This window comes from Pleurodeles waltl, chromosome 2_2 (genome assembly GCF_031143425.1).
Source record: "Pleurodeles waltl isolate 20211129_DDA chromosome 2_2, aPleWal1.hap1.20221129, whole genome shotgun sequence".
In the NCBI taxonomy this organism is placed as follows: domain Eukaryota; kingdom Metazoa; phylum Chordata; class Amphibia; order Caudata; family Salamandridae; genus Pleurodeles; species Pleurodeles waltl.
The window spans coordinates 204,475,057-204,499,254 of NC_090439.1; the positions used below are offsets into that span (position 1 = coordinate 204,475,057).

Genomic DNA, 24,198 nt, shown 5'->3' on the forward strand with positions numbered 1-24,198 from the left:
GTTTGAATCTAATGGCGTCCCCGACAGAACACCCATGAAAATATAATTCAGATATTACTGTAATATTGGAGGCATTTTTCTCTGGTACATTTCCTTTGCGGGTAAGAGACATATATTTATTTGTTTTTCTAGTTGTCAGTTGGCTGCTTATGATATCCTGAACACGAGCCGTGGACAAAGGCCGCTCTACAAGAAATGCAACCAAATAAAGGATTTATAAGGCGGAAGCCTATAGAGTCGGCATTAGGGTTGTCCTTTCTCTCTGTCTATTACTTGGCTCCAGCAACGGAAGTTCCTCCCCTTACGCCGGCCGGCTCTGCAAATCCTGCGGTGACACCGGCAGATGTCTGCTGGTTTGCCTCAGTTATGCTCAACAAGAGCTCCTTCACAACCCTTATCGTGGGTGTGTTCATCGTATATGTGCTTCACACCTGCTGGGTGATGTACGGCATCGTGTACACAAAACCATGCGACCGACATAGCAGCAACTGCATTTTGCCCTACCTGAGCAGGAGGCCCAAGCTTCAGGTATGAGCCAGGGTCACTCCCCTCACTGCAGCTGTTCCTTTGTACAACGCACCGTCTGCCGCTAATAGTTGCTTGTTTCTGATAATTCTATCCGCATAATTTTTCCTGCCATATAATTTGTTTCCGTGATGAGTGGTATAGAGTGTTGAAGTTGATTGTGTTCTGTATGTAGTGTATTGAAGAATTTGAATTGAATAATTGAGGTTCATGAATGATAGGCAGTGGGAGTTAGATGCATGCTTTTTTTTGTGCGAAGAGGAAAGTATTGCTTTTTAGGTATTGTGTGTGATATTAGGGTATGTTTGCTGTACGTAGGGAGGTTTGTGTCATCTGAGGAATCTTTGCATATCAGAGTTTCTCTAAAGCCCCTAGAATGTTGGTTGGAGCGTCCCGTGAGTGATTGGGTTGGACAGTGGCTTCGTATTAAGAAAGGTACTAGGGCATTCAAAGGGGAACCTGTTTTTCAGAGCCTAAGAAGGTAAATGGAGCGCAGATTGAGTTACTAGAAGATAAATTGTCGGCTTTTAAACTATCAGTTCAGTGCATACTCTATTGTTAGAAAACATCCGCACAGTTATCGTAATTATTTTATCTTTCGCAGCCACACTGTAGTATGTAACATTCAAATTAGGTAAAACAAACCCTTCTTCTAAAATGACCTAGTGCATTTTGAACCCTCCCATGCATCTTCTTAAGGGATAATTTCTCAGATAAAATACATCTAAGCATACCACACATTTTATATTTCAGTAGCATCTTATCCACGCACTCTGACTTCGAAGTGTTCCATAAACCTATCCAGATTGTTTCTGAAATCCGTTTACCATTGTCTTTGTGCCTTAGAAAAAGCCAAAGTCTGTTATTATCTCGATTTCTTTACCGGGGATTATCACACGACCCATCTCACCATTACCAATGATATCTCGACCCTCCCGCTAAGACTCTTGGTTATTATAGTTCTCCAGTCTTAACCGAGAGTTTCTTCCTAAGACTCCTCGTTGTTGTAGTTCTTGAGTTGCGCGATTTATGTCTCCAAGTTCAAAAGATACAGTAGTTAGTGCAAATAATTGTAGTACAGCATACATTATAAGTTCATCTGAAACATGACAAATATAATTGTTCTTCGGAGCCTTTTGGAATTACCATATCCAAAGTGTCCATACATCGTATCTTCTATGTAATAAAGAGGTAATCAATTAATTTCATGTAGATTTTCAAGTGCTTTCACCAAGCATGATTCACAAGAATGATTGTTTATTCAGAATAAACAAGAAAAATATTTCATAACTTGGACCAGCATTATAGTCCATTGTGTTCCAGTTATTTGCAGGTCATATTGCTTTCTGTATTTTGAATAGTTGTGATACAGAATGATGTTCATTAGTTCTGTAGTCCTTCATTATATGGAACTGATGTACGCAATGCAGTAGTATCCATACTATAAAGCCATACTTGCTCTTCTGTTGGAAGCTTCGTTATCTTGTGTCAGTCTAGGGCGGAGAAATCTAGTTAGGCCCAGGGTACATACTGGCCCGAGTCTGGCCATAGTAGGATGCAGATTTTTCAGAGCACATAGAAGCAATCAGAACAGAGACGGATTGAAAGCAGTGTACGTACACTTGTTATGCCCTATAATCAAACTATCATTTACTAAAACTATTCAATTTAGTAATAGCTGGACCATTTTACACAATTACTCCTACAACCTTGATCTACGGAATTACAAAAGCAACTCAGATTTATACTCTGTTGGAATCTAGTCTTAAAATGTGATCACAGTGCTAATGCATTTCTTTCCGTTGACAATAAATATCATTAACCAACTTGTTAGAAATGGGGTCTCTAGTTGGCAGAGGTATATATCTTTGTCCAAGTAGGGACCACAATCATAGTCAGGGTAAGTCACACACAATCCAAATTATCTTGTGCCCACCCTCTTGTAGCTTGGCACTAAGCAGCCAGGCAATAAATCATACAGTAACACAGTGAAAACACCACAAAAATACATCACACAAGTTTAGAAAAATAAGTAAAATGTATCTGAATAAAATAAGGTAAAAATGATAAAAATCCAATAAGCACAAGTTGAAATATCACTTTTGAAAGGTTTGAAAGAGTTATAATCCTTAGAAATAAACAGTTGTCTCTTTGGTACACACAGTACCTGGTATGCGTCAAAAATAATGATGCGCAGAGACCACAGAGGGGGGGATTTGTGTAAAAAGAGTGTGGCCATTGAATTTTCCAACGCTACACAGACTATGCGTTGTTTCTTTCCACGCTGCAAGGGACTTGCGTCATTTTTCAGCACACAGTCATGGTTCCTCATTGCGGTGCAGGGATATTTTGATGCCCAGGGACAATGGGGTAAAATCCTTGATGCACTGGAAGAGGGGACGGGGCCTGGGTCGATCCGGTAGGCGATGCGTCGATTTTTCTGTCGCAAGGCAGGCGCTGCATTGAATTTCCAGTCGGGAAGTTGGGGCTGCGTTGTACTGGTCAGCTGTGAGGTGATTTCTCGGTCACAAGGCAGGCTTCACATCGATTTGCAGGCAGTGCCCTTTGCAACGGGTGCTGGTGCACCTTATGCACTCCAGCATTGCCGGCGGCTCGATTACAAGCCGGAGACAATGCTGTAGGCTATTTCCCACTGGGCCAGCGGGCGTAAACTGTGTTTCCATCCGCTCACCCAGCGGTAAACTCGTAATGACACCCGGCAGGGATGCAGCCACATTGTCAGCAACCTCCCCATCGGAACTTCGGTGGATGGGCTTTTCCATCTGTTGAAGTTGTAATTAGGCCCTTTGTGCTGTACCAACACACTGCCCAGCATGCTGTCTGGTCTCAAGACTTGTTCATGGGCACTGTCCATGCCATGCCTAAAACCAGCTCCTTGTCCCCAACATCCAAAAACACATCCTTATGCACACTACCGACCTCTCCTTCATATGCCACACACACTTCTTTGCCCCCGTAAGACAATACTCTTCCCAAGTTCCACACATGCCAATTCAGAACTTCAAGGGCTGTCTTCAAACACTTATATATTATTTTGTTTTTGTTTGGGCTCAGGCCACTTTGTACTTCCCTTGGCAGTGGTACCCAGCTTCTTAATACTTGCACAGGCACTGAAGGGAAATCTTTACTGCTGCCTCCATGTTTTCCAAACATTTTCCGCTTCATGATCTCATACTACTGCCTCACTTCCTCCTTCATTTCCACAACTTCTGGAAATGTAATGTCTTTGTATTGAATAAGGCACCATCTTGGTTGTCAGCTTCTGTCCCTGAAGGAATTAAAATGGTAATTTGCCTGTCCCAGCACCAGGGATCACCCTATATGATAAAATTCACCTGCAGTGTTTTCCTCAAACACAACCCTGACTTGTGTGCTAATTGTATTGATTCCTTAAATATTCTATTGAAATGCTCAATTTGTCCATTAGTCTCTGAATGGTGTAAAGCCGCATTGTGTATTTAATGCCACCCAAGGACAAAAGTTGTGTTTTATCAGATGTGAACTGTGTACCTTTATCCATTAGTAGGTCTTTTGGTATGCCTTTATGGTGAAAAACGTATGACCACTTTCAGAATAACACTGCCCACTATTCAAACCTCTGGCACATTTGAAAAGTGTTCAGTTAACAGCAATACATATGATTTCTTCTGGGATAAAAAGGGAAATGGGTCCATTATGTCTCCGTCCAACTACATCCAAAGTCTGTCTGAACATATTGGAGCACTATAAGCCGGTGCAGATTTCCGCTCACGTGGCATTCTCTCACCCACTTTTCAATCTTCCCACTTATCTAAGGCCAGCAAAAGTTTTCTCTTGCCTTTCTTGTTGTACCTGTCATTTTGACAGTGCCTTTCAGATGACAATGCCACTGTTTTTCTGCTTCAGGCTAACAGTATTGTGTTATCAAATTTAGTTAACCCTTTTCCTCTTCAGTGTCATTTCACTTTTAACCTTCTTGTAGGCATCACAGTTCTTATGAATGTTCTCGTTTGGATAACCTTCCACCAAAATCCCAAAATGTCCTCATAATGGCATACTGTCATCACATCACATTGCGTCCCACTATTCTCTCTCTGTCACACCACCTTCGGATTGGAAACTCTCCTCAGCATTCTCATATGTTAAAACGACCTCACACTCTTTTTTTTTTTTTTTTTTTTTTTTTTAGCTACTCATTTCTGACCCTTATCCAAGGATAATCAGCTTGAATATACAGTTTCCCTGGTACTTACTTAAGATATGCTTGAACCTTGTACTCCAGTCTGGCCATTCTTGAAGTCAGTGACCTAGTACCACTAGGTGCTTTCACCAAAAGCTCATAGTCTGTCCTCAGCAAACATTTGGTTCCCCATAAATATGTTTAAAATGACCCACTTCCCATGCACACCTAACAGTTCCAGTTCTATTACAGAATATGTTTTTTTTTTTCAGCATGACACAAAGCTCAAGATCCACACATTGCCTTGTCCTGGGCCAATAGCACTCCTACGACATACCTACTTATGTCCCCGACCACCACACACTTTTGCCAACAATGAACGGTTTTAGACATGGTGCCTTAACCCCTTAACTGCTCAGAATTTTCCACCCCAGTGCTGAGTCCTTTTTGTTTGTTATTTGGGGTTACTCATCAAGTTGGAGCAGCAACACCCTCTGCATCAGGATCAGTGACATGACCTCAGTCCCAGCAACTGGGTCTTGGTGAAGAAACACATAAGAAAGACTTGTCTAGAGTCTCGGCGCAGGCCATATCAAGTCATCTTGGTCACAGCGACTGCTGTGAGGTGTGGAGGTTTCACCAATTGTATTCATGCTTCCCATGCTTGCATAATTGAGTGTCCCCTTGATGTGACAGCACCTGTTAAAGAAGTGCTGATGTTGACACAGGGATGTCAGGAGCAGGTTAGTCAAGCTGTTGGGAGTCAGACAGAGCCTGAAACAGCACATGATCGGTCTGAGGAGGGTCTAAAGCAAGCCACAGTTGAAGCTGAAACAACTGAATCTTGTCTTCAGGTTCCGACCCTGAGGAAGGACCTAGTGCTGTGAGAAAGCGAGTGGAAGCTGTAGAACGAAGGCCCAAAAGGCAAGAAAGAGAGAAATTGAGTTTGCCTAAAGAACGTGTGCCACATACAGTCCAGAGAACACTGAGAACTCTGATAAAAGTTAAAGGGAGAATGAAGGATTGGCACTGAGGAGATCAACGAGAATAAGAGTGCTGTTAACCTGAATGGACATACTTTGCTGCAGATGACAGAGAGAAAGTATTGGGAGTTTTATGATAATACTGCGTATCCAACTGAACATTGTATTTGAATTCTGTTTTGTGGTTCCTGAACTGCTGGATAAACTGAGACATTTCATTCTGGATGCGATTATCAGTGACTTTGCACTGTGCATATTTTACAAGACTTTGCATAAACCTGGAAGAACACCACCTAGGCCCGAGTACAAGAAGAAAAGAGGGGTGCCTTTAGAAGAACACTTATTAGGGCTCAGGAAGACTCGTAGAGATTTTTTGTGTGTGTGTATGTAAGTATCAGTTGTTCAGCATTTTGACTTTGTTTTACCGCTTTGCACAGGCAGAATTCATGGAGCATGAGCTGTTGCTGCTGCTGCGTTCCATCCTAAAAAAACTGATTTTAGTGAATCATGGAAGTTAATCAGAAAAGTAGACATGTACATACTAGGTGCAGTATTACTCATTTCCCTTGTAATACTAATAGTGCTGTTAATGGGAGCATTTTCCCCTACACCTTCTGTAGAGAGAGAGTTCCCCCCGCAAACTCTGAGCCCTAGAAGAGATAACCTTTATAGGTAAGATGAAAAGGCTTTACACATAGACAATTCTATAGGAGATGATTCAGCAAATATATATTGTTTGATAAAGATCTTTTATTGATTTTATGGAAAGCAAATAAATAATTTAAGGTATACAAATGCAAAAAACAGGACACCGGATAGTGTCTTGGGACGGCCATAACATAACATTAGCCCCGAAGGGCTCCGTGATCAATAATTACATGTGCGCAATAAGCATAGACTTGATTAACTGAATAATATTTGAGTAAGAATATTGTGTTGTGTGGGCTCTAGTCACTTGTGGTGGGAGAGCTAGGTAACCCATGACCAAACGGATGACCCCTCCCATACGGGTACACAGGTGGAGGGCCCCGCCCACGACAGGCCAAGCAATCGACATATTCCCCCCCATTTTCCCCATATCTTGTATTTGTTCGGGCATCCCCTAGCTTTGTATACAGGTTTTTCACATTGCGCGCACCAGTCTACACCCCGCCTCCACTTGGCCATTGTAGGTGCTGCTCGAGCCTTCCAATCCACCATAATGTCTCTTTGCCACCAGGCAGACCACTCCCAAAAAGATACAGTCCGCTCTTCCCAGCCCCATCTCCCCCATAGCCCCCAGGAGGAGTGGTAGGGGAGCCATTTCCACGTCTGATTGCAAGACCCCCAAAACTGCAAATATATATTTTAGATTGCTTTATGAGTACATTAGCACTATGAACGTAAGGAATTGCTATGTGTATACGCAATTACCTGCCTCATTTTCAAAAGGCATCACTTACCATCACATTCTTTTGTAAGTGCTTCCAGAAATCCCCCTTGTTTAAACATTTGAACACAAATCCTTATTTTAAGGGTGCAGAAATAGCAAGGAAATATTTCGTATCACTAAAGTCTTTAGACACTGCATATGCACATACATAAAATATGACCTGTTCAATGACAGATCTTGAAAATAACTTCCTACATTTAGTGGAAGACGGGAGAAGGGATTTAGAGTCTAAATCTAAAACAGATAAATATCTTAAAGCGCAACACAGGTGGAATAGGGAGGAGACTGAACATCAAGTGAAGGGAATTTCAACCAGTTTTGACTTTAGGTTGGCAACACAAAGGGAAGCTGTACATACACATTGACCAGAGTTATACAGACCCATTGTTTATAGGGATGAGTGACTGTGATCATGTTTTTGATGTCAGGGAAAAGAGTGAATTCTTTCTAGAGGGAAAGGACTCTGATTCCTTCAGTTAATTGTATCGACAGTATGCTTATTTCAAATTGCCAAAGGGTTGGCATGACGTGTTATTTTTGCGTAGTGTTGCCGAAGATTTGTCATGTGGAGCATTTAGAAGATCCTGTGTGGGATACAAAACCTAGAACTAGAAGAGGTGTTAGTACTGGAGAGGTAGTAGGAGACATATTTGGTGCACTGATTCAATCTGTAGGGGTGATTTTGAGTGATCTAATGCTTAGAAAGTTTTCTACTATGGTAGATAACTTAGCCACTAGAACAGAAAATTCTTATTGGTTGTAAACACAGAGATGGTAGCGATAAGATCTATGGTTTTGTAGAACAGTCTCGCATTAGACCTTTTGCTAGCAAAGAGGGCAGGGTTGTTTGATGCTTAACCCCTTCGCTGCCAGGCCTTTTCCCCCTCCTATGTCAGGCCTTTTTTTGCCTATTTGGAATAGTTCTCGCTTAGGCCCTCCATAACTTTTTGTCCACATAAGCTACCCACGCCAAATTTGCGTCCTTTTTTTCCAACATCCTAGGGATTCTAGAGGTACCCAGACTTTGTGGGATCCCCTGAAGGAGGCCAAGAAATTAGCGGAAATACAGTGAAATATATATATTTCTTTTTAAATTGGGTGAAAAAAGGGCTGCAGAAGAAGGCTTGCGGTTTTTTCCCTGAAAATGGCATCAACAAAGGGTTTGCGGTGCTAAAATCACCAGCTTCCCAGCTTTCAGGAACAGGCAGACTTAAATCAGAAAACCCAATTTTTCAACACAATATTGGCATTTTACTGGGACATACCCCATTTTTATGATTTTTTGTGCTTTCAACCTCTTTCCAGTCTGACAGAAATGGGTGTGAAACCAATGCTGGATCTCAGAAACCTAAACATTTCTGAAAAGTAGACAACATTCTGAATTCAGCAATGGGTAATTTGTGTAGATCCTACAAGGGTTTCCTGCAGAAAATAACAACAGAAATAAAAAAATATTGAAATTGAGGTGAAAAAAAAGCAATTTTTCTCTATGTTTTACTCTGTAACTTTTTCCTGCAATGTCAGATTTTTTAAAGCAATATACTGTTACGTCCGCTGGACTCTTCTGGTTGTGGGGATATATAGGGCTTGTAGGTTCATCAAGAACCCTAGGCACCCAGAGCCAATAAATGAGCTGCACCTTGCAGTGGGTTTTCATTCTATACCGGGTATACAGCAATTCATTTGCTGAAATACAAAGAATCAAAAATAGGTATCAAGAAAACCTTTCTATTTCCAAAATGGGCACAAGATAAGGTGTTGAGGAGCAGTGGTTATTTGCACATCTCTGAATTCTGGGGTGCCTATACTAGCATGTGAATTACAGGGCATTTCTCAAATAGATGTCTTTTTTACACACTGTCTTATATTTGGAAGGAAAAAATGTAGAGAAAGACAAGGGGCAATAACACTTGTTTTGCTATTCCGTGTTCCCCCAAGTCTCCCGATTAAAAATTGTACCTCACTTGTGTGGGTAGGCATAGTGCCCGCGACCGGAAATGCTCCAAAACACAACGTGGACACATCACATTTTTCTACAGAAAACAGAGGTGTTTTTTGCAAAGTGCCTACCTGTGGATTTTGGCCTCTAGCTCAGCCGGCACCTCAGAAAACCTACCAAACCTGTGCATTTTTTAAAACTAGAGACCTAGAAGAATCCAAGATGTGGTGACTTGTGGGGCTCTCACCAGGTTCTGTTACCCAGAATCCTTTGCAAACCTCCAAATTTGGCTAAAAAAATACTTTTCCTCACATTTCGGTGACAGAGAGTTCTGGAATCTGAAAGGAGCCACACATTCCCTTCCATCCAGCGTTCCCCCAAATCTCCCGATAAAAATGGTACCTCACTTGTGTGGGTGGGCCAGCTGCCTGCAAAAGAATAATGCCAAAAACTTGTAGCGATAGAGGGGATAGCACAGCGAGTTGATAAGGACATATTCTTCTTTTATACATCTTTAGGCTGACTCTGCTTTGGGGACCCACACAAGTGAGGTGTCATTTTACTTGGGAGACTGAGGGGAACGCTGGGGAGTAGGAATTTTGCGCTGGAGCGGTGATCCTTCTAAGAAAAGTCAGAAAATATGCTTTTTAAGCAAATTTTGAGGTTTGCAGAGGAGTCTGGGTAAGAAAATGTTGAGGGATCCACACCAGGCACACCTCCCTGGACTCCTTGGGGTGTCTAGTTTTAAAAAATGTCTGGGTTTGGTAGGTTTCCATAGATGAAGGCCGCACCCACGACCAAAAACATAGGTGCCCCTCCCCCCAAAACACAGGTAGTTTTGCAATATATCATTTTGATGTGTCCACGTACGTCCGTGATGTGCCAAACACTAAAATTGTGAAAAGAAACGCACTTAGATTATGTGAAAAAGACCCCTCACCCACCAACCAAGTTGGTGGCATGCTTCATCATCGGTGTCTCACCTGAGACACATAGCGTGTCACAAGTGTGCTGCGACGCCTGATTACAGCGAAGCAGGTTTTGTCATTTGTACCACACATACTGGTTGGATTTGGCACGAGGGTATATGATGGTTCAGTAGATCAAATTTTATTAACAAGAGATTTCACAAAAGTGAAATGCACTGTTAATAACTGAATGGCCACAAAACTGAACCAATGACTCACAGCTCGTGAGCTGTAAAGCCGCGTCAAGGCACCAACCGTTTTACAGTCCATTCACAGATCTTTCATACATGACATGCACAAGACCATTCACGCCACCAGCCATGGGCCCAGCACATTACAACACTCGCATCGACAGACAGCGCCACTCAAGGACCCATAAATTACATACGCCCACATACCTGATACAGCAGTCACACTATCTGATGGGAGTGTGTGGACTGACGTTTGGCTGGCCACCCCACACACACACACGTCCATCACTTTTTGTCCCGTTTATAAACAACAAAGAAACCACTAACTAATTATAAAACAAGTACAAAACTGCAAACACAATAGCTGTAACTAAATACATGACAGTAATGCCAACCGCGAAACTGAACATACGAAAATATAAATTAGGCAGTTTATGCTCACGGTATTTCCTCAAAAGTTTTCTTGGTGTGGTAATTTCTGAAACAGACGGGCACACACAGCCCAGGCTTTGAAGGGCAATCGGGGCAGTACATCCGGCGCTCCCTCCGGATACCTCTTCGAGCACATACTCTACATTTCTTAGTGGGTAAGTCTTTCTTGGGAGTGGGAGGAATGTGATCTGGAAAGTGGCGATCTTTCAATCTAGCCACATCCTCCACCACTGCTACTCTAGGAACATTTGCCTGTTCCAACACAATAAGGATCTCTATCACCGACTCCTGAAATTTAACAAATGTCATCCTTGATTCAGGTGAACAATCCTTGAACAACAATAAAGACATTAAAAGTTGCCAGATGAAGTAAATGTAGGGCCAACTTTTTATACCACACGTAAGACTTACACAGAGCAGTGTAAGGTTCCAACCTCTGATCCACTCTCTCAACACCACCCATGTGCCTATTGTAGTCCAAAATGCACGCAGGTTTGCCCACTTCCGCAACCTGGCTCCAAACAGTCACAGGGGAAGTACTCATCATGGATGGTAGATAGCATGTAAACATCCCTCCTGTCTGAAAATTTCAGAGCTAGCAGCTCATTATTCCGCAAGGCACTTCACTGTCCCTTCTCAAGTATTTTACAGACAAGCTCCCTTGGATAGCCTTTCCGGTTAGAACGGATTGTGCCACAAGCAACAGTGTCCACTCTAAACAACTCCTTGAACAACTGCACTCCAGTGTAGAAATTATCTACGTACAAATGGTGACCTTTGTTAAACAGTCGTCTACCAAGTTCCCACACAATTTTTTCGCTAACTCCAAAAGTGGCCAGACAACCAGGAGGGTCAATACTGGAATCCCTACCAGTGTAGACCCGGAAATTATACACATATCCTGTACTGCTTTCTGACAGCATATACAATTTAATCCCATACCGTGCCCTCTTACTAGGAATGTACTGCTTAAAAACAACGCCCCTTGAAAAGGACCAAAGACTCGTCCACACTTATCTCTTTGCCTGACCTCTGAAAACCGATCTACAAAATGATCAAGGACAAGCCTAATCTTAAAAAGATGGTCACAATCAGGGTGATCTCGTGGCAAGGCTAAAGCATTGTCTACAAAATGCAGCATACGAAGAAGAAGCAAAAAGCGATTATGAGTCCTAGTTGGAGGAAATATAGCCGTTGCCATCAAGGGACTAGTAGACCAATAAGAAGCCAGTGACGGCTTCCTTATCAACCTCATCAAAAAAGTGAAACCTAAACTTTTTCATCTCTTCCAGATATGTGGGAACCCACTGAGTAGCTCTAGACTGAGGCCTAAGTCTAGCAGCGTTGTCCCTCAAATATTGCTCCGCATACACATTAGTCTGCTCCACAATCTCTTCCAAAAATACATTGTCCATAAACAAGTGAAAGAAATTGACAGGCAAAAAGTTTTCCGTATTGACTCTACACCCTGGGAGACCAGTAAATACAGGTAACTGTGGCTGCTCCATGTTTGGGGCAATCCAGGTGTCAGGTCTTCTAATGGGGAAACCCTTCAGCCCCAGGCTGCTGCACTCTTGGCACATCAATGTCCTCCTCTAAAACAGGCCCTACATCTGCACTAAGAGCGGCTTCCTCATCAGAAGAATCCTCTTGGACAGAAAACTCACTGCCAGAATCTCTCACTTCCTCCTCTGCCTCTAGTGTAGAGTCAGTCTCGTAATCATGGTCTGAAGACGACTCAAAAAGCATGCCAACAACCTGCTGAACGGTCACTCTGCGGCTAGCCAAGATCCTTACTAACAAATGGTTTGCCAACAACCACCAGCACTAAATTAAGTAATAAACAAAGTGTAGCTTTATCACAAAGAGTTATGTACTAAAAAACGATACCACTCACGTGCCTGAAAAAGCTACTCACCAGCAACTACTCTGCACAGACCCCGCAATCACCAATGATATCCCATTTAAAAGAAAAAAGCAAATTAGACATATGACAACACAAATATCATTGTGCCCAAATCTAAGGACAATTTCACACACAATACTACATTTAGTACACCACCTACAAACATGTCATTCATGCATGTCAACAATACTCCTTTGGAGTACATTGCTTTTACTTACCTAAAACATGCAACTATGCAAACCGCAGGACAACTACTGCCAAAACCGCAAGGATCCACAGCAAAGGAAGCAAAAGCTTTGAACTAGAACAAAAAGAAGAAATAAACTGTTATAATTACAAATACTTCACCAGTTTACAAACACCCCGCCACCAAGAACTTAGAAACTGTCCCTGGTGCCTAAGTGGCTGCTGCCCCCCTTGGGGGCAGATGGGCCTAAAAAAAAATAGGCCGATCTGCCCCCAAGGGGGCAGAAATGGCCAACAGCTCTGTACCCTGTTTGGGGGGGGGGGGGGAAACCCTTGCCAAAGGGGGCGAATAGGGGTGTCCACAGCACAAAAAAAATTAAGGGGAGCAAAAACAAAAAATTCCCCTCATGTCTTGGTAGCTTCTGCCCTCTTGGGGGCAGATAGGCTTAAAAAATAGTCCGGTCTGCCCCCAAGGGGAGCAGAAATGGTCATCCTTAATGTGCCCCCCTCTGGGGAGCAACGCTTGCAAAAGGGGCCGCCCCCCCACCCACACAAAACACACATACACACACAAAAGATCCCTGGTGCCTAACGGATTCTGCACCCCTTGGGGGCAGATGGGCCTAAAAAAAATAGGCAAATCCCCCCCCCCCCAAGGGAGGCAGAAATGGCCAACTGCTCTGTGCCCCCTTTAGGGGGCGACCCTTGGCAAAGTGGGCACCCCCAGCACAAAAAAAAAGGCTGGGGGGGGAAAGAAAATCCCTGGCGTATTGGTGGTTTCTGCCCTCCTTGGGGGAAGATGGGCCTAAAAAAAAATAGGCCCATCTGCCCCCAAGGGGGCAGAAATAGCCAATACTAATTTTCCCCCCTTCGGGGGGGGGGGGGGGGGGAGTGACCCTTGCCCAAGGGGTGCCCCCAAACACACAAAACACAAACACAATCCCTGGTGCCTAGTGGGTTCCGACCCCCCCCACCCCCCCCCCCCCCCCCCCCCCCCCCCCGGGTGCGTGATTGGCCAAAAACCTGGCCGATCTAGCCCCAGGGGGGGCTGAAACATATAAAAAAAAATATTGACCCCGGAGCAGTGACCCTTGCCTAAGGGGTCGCTGCCCAAAAACATAAGGTAAACATAATCCCCAGTGGTCTAGTGGTTTTCCCCCGGGGACAGATCAGCCGAAAAAAGGGCCGATGCCCCCCGGGGGGTGGGTGGGGGGGCAGAAATACGGAGAAAAAAAAAAACTAGCCCCCCATTGGAACGACCCTTGCCCAAGGGTTCGCTCCCAAAAATAAATCAGCCAAAGAATCCCTGGTGTCTAGTGGGGATTCGACCTCCCCCTGGGGGCAGATCGGCCGAAAAAAAACAGCCGATCTGCCCCCAGCGGGGGCCGAAATATGAAGAAAAAAAAATAGCCCCAATGGGAGCGACCCTTGCCCAAGGGTTCGCTCCCAAAAATAATCAGCCAAAGAATCCCTGGTGTCTAGTGAGGATTCAACACCCCCCCCCACCCCGGGGGCAGATCGGCTGAAAAAATGGCCGATCTGCCCTCGGGGGGGGGGGGGGGGCAAAATATGGAGAGAAAAAAATAGTCCCCCATGGGAGCGACCCTTGCCCAAGGGGTCGCTCCCAAAAATAATCAGCCAAAAAATCCCTGCTGTCTAGTGGGGATTCCTGGTCCACGATGGACCAGTAATCCACTGAAAACGGGCACAGTGGGGAAGGGAAAAACCCTTTCCTTCCCCCTGTGTCTGTTTCCCCCCCCCCTACCCCAAAACCCCCAAAAAGGGAAGGACTCACCTGTTTGAGTTCCTTTCCCTCGACATGCTGGAAGCAAATGTCTTCCAGCGCGTCCTCGGCAATACTTGATGACGTCGGCGCGCTGTGAGCGTGCTGATGTCATCGGATTGCCGAGGGGGGGTGGAATCAGGGGTGGAAGGGGAAGGGATTCCCCTTCCATCCACGACCGGGGGGTGTGGGTGGGGGGCCCACGGGGGGAGTGCTAGACGAGGTGATCTTGTCCAAGGCACCGGGGATCCGGTGCTTTGGATGAGATCACCTCATCCAAGGCCCACAACCGGTTAAAGTTCAGCAATGCTGTACTTACCTCGCAGACAAAAGTAAAGACTTGGGGTCAGATGTAGGAACATTTCGAATTGCGACCCGCAATTGCGAGTCAGAGCGACTCGCAATTTGTGACTCGCAATTGGAATGTTGGATGGTGTCCCTGACACCATCTGAGACTTGCAAGGGGGTCGCGAAGGCCCACCTCATGAATAATCATGAGGTGGGTCGCAATTTGCGACCCCCTTGCGAATGGCGGCCCTCACAGGGATGGTGGCCTGCTGTGGACAGCAGACCACAATGTCTGTGACTGCTTTTTAATAAAGCAATTTTTTTTTGTAATGCAGCCTGTTTTCCTTAAAGGAAAACGAGATGCATTACAAAAACGTAAAATGAAACGTTTTCGTTTAATTTTTTCAGAGCAGGCAGTGGTCCAAAGGACCTCTGCCTGCTGTGAAAAAATGTTTGTAGTGCCATTCACAACAGGGAAGGGGTCCCATAGGGACCCCTTCCCTTTTGCAAATGGGTTACTACCCATTTCAAAAGGGTGCAAACTGCGATTGGTTTACGACCGCGTTCACTGTCACAAACCAATCCTGCATTGCACTGCGACTCGCAATTAGGAAGGGAACTCCCCTTCCTAATTGTGACTCGCAAAACGAGGTTTGTGCATTGCAAAGTGCTTTTTGCATGTCGCAAACAGCGAAATTCACTGTTTGCGATATGCAAACTGCTTTGTACATCTGGCCTTTGGAGAAGTATATTTGGAACATTTCTTAGTTTATGAAAGATTTGAAGAAATTGGAAGTGACAGGTGAATATGAAGCAATCAGTAATTTTGCTGCTGTAGGCAGATATCTTGGAAACTTAGGGAGTCGAGTTGTAGTTTATTTATTTTTTCCTTTCTTTTCTTTTTCTTTTAAGCCATTGCTGATTATTGCTGTATGTGCAATAATTCTGATGGTGGGATTCAAAATTTTCCAGAAGATGAAGGTTGAAAAATTTATAACAGAGAGCAGATGTTGAGCTGGAAGATAGTCGTTGTAAATATTATGATAATATGAAGTGTCTGTAAGAATCTGGATGAAAGCTCATGAAAACAACGTTTTAGTTGGTATCTTTCAAGAAAAGAGTAAGATTGTGATGACCTAATACGTCATCGAGGGGGTGGGGGTTGAGAAAGCATAACTTGGCTGTCCTATTATGAGTTCAAGAAGTGACATGAAAATGTAATTAATGACATGTAACATGTACTCTAATGTATTAATGTTAAAGTGGTGCATTGGAATCCTGTTACTCAGTGTTCACTCACAAGTAGAAATGTACAAAGTTATATGTATGTTTTGATAATGACATTAATCGACTGAAATATAATACATGTATGCATTTATATTCAATGTATTAGGATTACAGTATTATCATTAAAAGTTATATAATCAGTTATTTGCTAGATATACTCTTGGGGAAATATGTATGTATAGCCATGTATTCAAATGCGCATTGAATTGTACGTTAAATTGACTTAAGTGAAGACCTGAAACGTGTTTCTATGTTTAACCTTCAATGTGGAGTTTTCCATCTTCTTTATTTGCAGGTCCATCTGCAAAAGTCTTCAGTTAATGAAAGGCATGTTGTGTATTTGAGAAAAAGGGGTATGGGAGGCTATGTTGGAAAGGATGAGGAGCACTAACAAACAGAGGAAAGAGCACTCCTTTATGAACTCCTACACATGGGAGGTCCTCAAGGTCGTTCTGATGTTTGGTTCATGGGATGAAAGTCTGATGAGAGTTGTAAATTCCAAACTTTGCACAAAAGATGGAAAACTACTGGTGATGATGACATGGATTCTCAAAGGTTCTGCATGGTCTAAAGTGGTGTTCTCTTGTTTATGTGAGGCAGACCTTTTCTACTCTTTGACTAGAGCCAATTCCCATGATACTTAGAGGGATAAGTATTTCTCTTTTTTTACTTTGGCTTGGTTGGCTTCGTGCTACCTACATCTCTCTTAGAACTTCTACTGAGACGTCTTTTAATCTGACACTTTGGACTATTATTTATTTCCTGCAGTTGTGAGAAATCTCTAGGTTTTCCTCATAGCTTAATTAGAATATTTAGATTAATTATTTTTCAAATGATTAGATAGGTAGATTAAAATTAATACTCAGAACACCAAGTCTGTTTCCTATATTTTGTATTGCTGCAACAGAAGTGCTTGTATGCCTTATGCTTGTACGATTTAATCTGATTCAACGCTTTAATTCACCTTTAGTAATTCAGTACTTGCAGAGTATGTTTCTTAAACTCTTTTTCATAAATCTGGCCCTGAATTTATACATTTTTAAAATTTGAACTTCCACCTCCAAGATTTAATGTGTGACCAGATGGGTTACATTGATAGTTGATTTAAAAATGTGTTGGTTTGTTTCTCCTTTCCTCTGAGTTGCGAAAAGATTCATTAGAGCCAGAAAAAAACAGAAAATAGGCCAGATGCATTTGAAGCAGTGTAGTACCACACCATGAATACTCCACTCTATGCCACTCTACTCTGCATCACTTTATACCACTGCACTTTACTCTGCACCACTCCATTCTGTACTGCTGCACTTTATGCCACTTTACACTACGCCTCTCTACTGTACCACTCTACACTATGCCAATGTAGTCTTTGACACTGTGCCCTACATCAGTGGTTCCCAACCTTTTGACTTCTGTGGACCCCCACTTTATCAGTACTGGAACCCCTCTAAATCATTATTGAAATACAGGATCCCCCCCAATAAGTCATTACTGAAAACTGGGGACCTAATCTGTTAATATTATAGCATTTTCTAAGCAGTCACCGACCCCCGGAGGAGGCTAGCCGAGAACCCCTGACCTACACCACTGCTCTCTTCACCGCTGCACTCGACACCACTCAAGTCTAGGCCATACAAATTCACTCCGAACAACTCCACTCTACGCCACTGTATTCTACGCCACTGTTTAACACTGCACTCTATGACAATACACTCTATGCCAATGCATTTTACTCTGTGTCTCTCATCTCTATGCCCCTGAACACTACTCCAATGCACTGTATGTCATCTAATCTACACTTTACACAGCGCCACTTTACGCTGCCCCTTTACACTCTGCCACTCTACGCAACTGAGCTCTACCCTGCACCACTTCAACCTACGCCACTTCACTCTACTCTGAAACAGTCTACTTTACCCCACTGCACTGTACACCACTCTACTCCATGCCACTCCACTCAATGCCACTGCAACAAATGTCACTCTATTCTTAACCACTGTGCTCTATGCCTATGCACTATACACAACTGCACTGTCATTGCACTCTCCACCACTTCACTTTGTTATGCATCACTGTACTCTATACCACTTCTCTCTTTGCCACTCTACTCCGCACTCCTTTCTATGGCACTATACTCTACACTATTGTATGGTACTCTACACCACTCTCTGCCTCTGCACTCTATGCCACTTGACTCTACTCTGCACTTTACCACACTGCACTCTATGCAACTCAACTCTGCACCTTTCTACTCTAAATTACTGCACACTGCTCTAATATCCACCACTGCATTCTGTGATGCTGCATTCAGCGACACTACACCAGTCCACTCTACTCTATGCTACTCTACGCAATTTCACTCCACTCCAATACCTAACACTCTCTGCCATTCCAATCTACGACCCACTCCCCTAAGCCACTTACTTTTAGCCATGCTGGTGAATGACAAGGCCAAAACACATTTGCAAAGACAATAGCTCTTGCATAGCCAGGACCTATTGGCTCTGCCAATGCTCGTTCACTGTTGTAAGGCCTATCTTGCCCATAGGCTAAAACGGGGTTACCTTATTATGCCTAATAAATGCTAACTACCGTTTAGGACCAGATAGAGACATGCTGTTTCTACTCAAATTGTAATTTAAAATAATCTTTTAATGCTAAAATCAGATTTGAAATTACTATTTTGAAAACACCACATTTAGAAAGTTGGTATTTTCTACCCAAATCTTCTATGCTTTACCACCAGTGTCCTAGGTCGCATGACTGAATGGCTCTACTGGTTTGGGTGTTGTAATGCTTTCAGACTGTTAAACAAAGGAAGGCTAGGTTTGAGGGTCTTCATGGAGAAAATGTCCCCAGCCCTGAACACTTTAAAAAGCCCTGCCTGCAGCACAAGGGTAGAGGACCCAGGGTCAAGATTATTTGGCTAGACTCTGCTGCTTTATTTTTTTTTTTTTTTTTTTTTTTTTTTTAACGTGAGCCTGATCAATTATGTCTTTTTGGTTCTCAATGTAAATCTTGAATGTTTGTTAATGTGCAACGTGGGGTGGGTGGGGAGAGTGGCCAGCAGTGGGCATCACCATTTCATGTGCACGTCACCGGTGTTTCTTTAATAGAAACACTAGATAACATTGACCTGTAGGAGGCTGGACTGGCTTGTAGTGAGTACCAAGGGGTACTTGCACCTTGCACCAGGCCCAGTTATCCCTTATTAGTGTATAGGGTGTCTAGCAGCTTAGGCTGATAGATAATGGTAGCTTAGCAGAGCAGCTTAGGCTGAACTAGGAGACGTGTGAAGCTACTACAGTACCACCTAGTGTCATATGCACAATATCATAAGAAAACACAATACACAGTTATACTAAAAATAAAGGTACTTTATTTTTATGACAATATGCCAAAGTATCTCAGAGTGTACCCTCAGTGAGAGGATAGGAAATATACACAAGATATATATACACAATTCCAGAAATATGCAGTATAGTCTTAGAAAACAGTGCAAACAATGTATAGTTACAATAGGATGCAATGGAGACACATAGGGATAGGGGCAACACAAACCATATACTCCAGAAGTGGAATGTGAACCACAAATGGACCCCAAACCTATGTGACCTTGTAGAGGGTCGCTGGGACTATTAGAAAATAGTGAGGGTTAGAGAAATAGCCCACCCCAAGACCCTGAAAAGTGAGTGCAAAGTGCACTAAAGTTCCCCAAAGGACAAAGAAGTCGTGATAGGGGAATAAGGCAGGAAAGACACAAACCAACAATGCAACAACGCTGGATTTCCAATCTGGGGTACCTGTGGAACAAGGGGACCAAGTCCAAAAGTCACAAGCAAGTCAGAGATGGGCAGATGCCCAGGAAATGCCAGCTGCGGGTGCAAAGAAGCTTCTACTGGACAGAAGAAGCTGCGGTTTCTGCAGGAACGCAAAGGGCTAGAGACTTCCCCTTTGGAGGATGGATCCCTCTCGCCTTGTAGAGTCGTGCAGAAGTGTTTTCCCGCCGAAAGAACGCCAACAAGCCTTGCTAGCTGCAAATCGTGCGGTTAGCGTTTTTGGACGCTGCTGCGGCCCAGGAGGGACCAGGAGGTCGCAAATTGGACCAGGAGGTAGAGGGGACGTCGAGCAAGACAAGGAGCCCTCTTAGCAGCAGGTAGCACCCGGAAAAGTGCCAGAAACAGGCACTACGAGGATGCGTGAAACGGTGCTCACCCGAAGTTACACAAAGGAGTCCCACGTCGCCGGAGACCAACTTAGAAAGTCGTGCAATGCAGGTTAGAGTGCCGTGGACCCAGGCTTGGCTGTGCACAAAGGATTTCCGCCGGAAGTGCACAGGGGCCGGAGTAGCTGCAAAAGTCGCGGTTCCCAGCAATGCAGTCTAGCGAGGTGAGGCAAGGACTTACCTCCGCCAAACTTGGACTGAAGAGTCACTGGACTGTGGGAGTCACTTGGACAGAGTTGCTGGATTCGAGGGACCTCGCTCGTCGTGCTGAGAGGAGACCCAAGGGACCGGTAATGCAGCTTTTTGGTGCCTGCGGTTGCAGGGGGACGATTCCGTCGACCCACGGGAGATTTCTTCGGAACTTCTAGTGCAGAGAGGAGGCAGACTACCCCCACAGCATGCACCACCAGGAAAACAGTCGAGAAGGCGGCAGGATCAGCGTTACAGAGTTGCAGTAGTCGTCTTAGCTACTATGTTGCAGTTTTGCAGGCTTCCAACGCGGTCAGCAGTCGATTCCTTGGCAGAAGGTGAATGCAGAGGAACTCGGATGAGCTCTTGCATTCGTTATCTAAGGAATCCCAAGAGGCAGAGACCCTAAATAGCCAGAAAAGAGGGTTTGGCTACTTAGGAGAGAGGATAGGCTAGCAACACCTGAAGGAGCCTATCACAAGGAGTCTCTGACGTCACCTGGTGGCACTGGCCACTCAGAGCAGTCCAGTGTGCCAGCAGCACCTCTGTTTCCAAGATGGCAGAGGTCTGGAGCACACTGGAGGAGCTCTGGGCACCTCCCAGGGGAGGTACAGGTCAGGGGAGTGGTCACTCCCCTTTCCTTTGTCCAGTTTCGCGCCAGAGCAGGGCTAAGGGGTCCCTGAACCGGTGTAGACTGGCTTATGCAGAAATGGGCACCAAATGTGCCCATGAAAGCATTTCCAGAGGCTGGGGGAGGCTACTCCTCCCCTGCCTTCACACCATTTTCCAAAGGGAGAGGGTGTAACACCCTCTCTCAGAGGAAGTCCTTTGTTCTGCCATCCTGGGCCAGGCCTGTCTGGACCCCAGGAGGGCAGATGCCTCTCTGAGGGGTTGGCAGCAGCAGCAGCTGCAGTGAAACCCCGGGAAAGGCAGTTTGGCAGTACCAGGGTCTGTGCTACAGACCACTGGGATCATGGGAATGTGCCAACTATGCCAGGATGGTATAGAGGGGGCAATTCCATGATCATAGACATGTTACATGGCCATATTCGGAGTTACCATTGTGAAGCTACATATAGGTAGTGACCTATATGTAGTGCACGCGTATAATGGTGTCCCCGCACTCACAAAGTCCGGGGAATTGGCCCTGAACAATGTGGGGGCACCTTGGCTAGTGCCAGGGTGCCCTCACACTAAGTAACTTTGCACCTAACCTTTACCAGGTAAAGGTTAGACATATAGGTGACTTATAAGTTACTTAAGTGCAGTGTAAAATGGCTGTGAAATAACATGGACGTTATTTCACTCAGGCTGCAGTGGCAGGCCTGTGTAAGAATTGTCAGAGCTCCCTATGGGTGGCAAAAGAAATGCTGCAGCCCATAGGGATCTCCTGGAACCCCAATACCCTGGGTACCTCAGTACCATATACTAGGGAATTATAAGGGTGTTCCAGTAAGCCAATGTAAATTGGTAAAATTGGTCACTAGCCTGTTAGTGACAATTTGAAAGAAATGAGAGAGCATAACCACTGAGGTTCTGATTAGCAGAGCCTCAGTGAGACAGTTAGGCATCACACAGGCAACACATACCTTTAGGTCACACACTTATGAGCACTGGGGTCCTGACTAGCAGGGTCCCAGTGACACATAACAAACATACTGAAAACATAGGGTCTTCACTATGAGCACTGGGCCCTGGCAAGCAGGATACCAGTGAGACAGTGAAAACACCCTGACATACACTCACAAACAGGCCCAAAGTGGGGGTAACAAGGCTAGAAAGAGGCTACTTTCTCACATGACCCATGAAGCTGGATATACCCTCTTTAAAGAGCATATAATTATAATTTGAGAGAGGAAGCAAGAGCTATTGCACAATAACACATCACAAAAGTAGGTATTTTGTCAAAAATGTTTTATAGATTAATAATCACTTCATGCAGTTCTGTAGTATGGGATACAATGAAAGCAAATGTTTGATGGATACAACTACCTGTGGATCCCTCACCTAAACAGGTGAATACACACGAAAATTTATTGTGGTGTCTGATCTCCGACCATGAGGTCGAAGCGTGCGGTTCATGCCAGCGCATGAATCCGAAGGCCCTAAAGGAGCGGGAGGCCAAGTTATTCTTCGCCAAATCGAAGAAGAAGGAGGGACATCATCGTCGCAGATCTTCTTCACAGACGTCATCAAGACTCCCGACGCCGGCATGATTCACGACGCCGTTCAAGTAAGGACCGGTCCTGCTTGAGGTTGCCGTCAGCTCGACGCCGAATGACATGGGAAGTTAGTCCGACTGTAACACCTCCGCCTCGGACGACTCCTACTTTTCCGATGTCTCCGCTGTCTGTCTTCGAAGTCGATCCTCACCAGGATCCGGCGGTCTCACTGGCGCAGATGGAGATGGCCGGACCAATGCCGGCGTCACCTCAGGCGCTGGCTCCGCAGGGATATACCGTGTTCCCGGCGCCAGGCACAGGCCCTGCCGCCTTTCTTAATGCAATGTTTAACATCTTCGCCACCATGGCTCCGGGAGGTGGTCACTCAAGACCTTTGGGTCCTTTGGCGTTTGACATGGGTTCTGGCTCTGTCCAGGCCGACGCCCTTCATGCCTTTCTTACCTACGGGAAGTGATGGTTCAGCGCCCGTACCAATGGCGTCACCTAGAAGGCCTGTGACGCCGACGACATCTGCTGCCCCGGTGCCGATGAGTTTGCTGCATCTTCCATCGTCGTTGACGATGTAGGAAAGTAGCATCTTGCCTGGCATGTTATCCCCATATTTCACTGTATATATGTTGTTTTAGTCTATGTGTCACTGGGACCCTGCCAGGCATGGCCCCAGTGCTCATAAGTATGTGCTCTGTATGTGTTCCCTGTGTGATGACTAACTGTCTCACTGAGGCTCTGCCAACCAGAACCTCAGTGGTTATGCTCTCTCTGCTTTCCAAATTTGTCACTAACAGGCTAGTGACCAATTTCACCAATTCACATTGGCATACTGGTACACCCATATAATTCCCTAGTATATGGTACTGAGGTACCCAGGGTATTGGGGTTCCAGGAGATCCCTATGGGCTGCAGCATTTCTTTTGCCACCCATAGGGAGCTCTGACAATTCTTACACAGGCCTGCCAGTGCAGCCTGAGTGAAATAACGTCCACGTTATTTCACAGCCATTTACCACTGCACTTAAGTAACTTATAAGTCACCTATATGTCTAACCTTCACCTAGTGAAGGTTGGGTGCAAAGTTACTTAGTGTGTGGGCACCCTGGCACTAGCCAAGGTGCCCCCACATCGTTCAGGGCAAATTCCCCGGACTTTGTGAGTGCGGGGACACCATTACACGCGTGCACTATACATATGTCACGACCTATGTACAGCGTCACAATGGTAACTCCGAACATGGCCATGTAACATGTCTAAGATCATGTAATTGTCACCCCAATGCCATTCTGGCATTGCGGAGACAATTCCATGATCCCCCGGGTCTCTAGCACAGAACCCGGGTACTGCCAAACTGCCTTTCCGGGGTCTCCGCTGCTGCTGCTGCCAGCCCCTCAGAGAGGTTTATGCCCTCCTGGGGTCCAGGCAGCCCTGCCCCAGGAAGGCAGAACAAAGGACTTCCTCAGAGAGAGGGTGTAACACCCTCTCCCTTTGGAAATAGGTGTGAAGGCTGGGGA

The 24,198-nt window shown here is 44.9% G+C and overlaps 1 protein-coding gene across 1 annotated transcript in view; it reads left to right on the forward strand.

Annotated features, from left to right (window-relative positions):
- The first annotated feature begins 284 nt into the window (after positions 1–284).
- CLPTM1L (CLPTM1 like) overlaps positions 285–24,198 on the forward strand; it is a 1,089,711-nt gene continuing 1,065,797 nt past the window's right edge. The window contains exon 1 of the mRNA XM_069219638.1: positions 285–528. Coding sequence (XP_069075739.1) covers positions 367–528 — 162 coding nt within the window. The 5' untranslated portion in view covers positions 285–366. The remainder of the gene's footprint in view (positions 529–24,198) is intronic.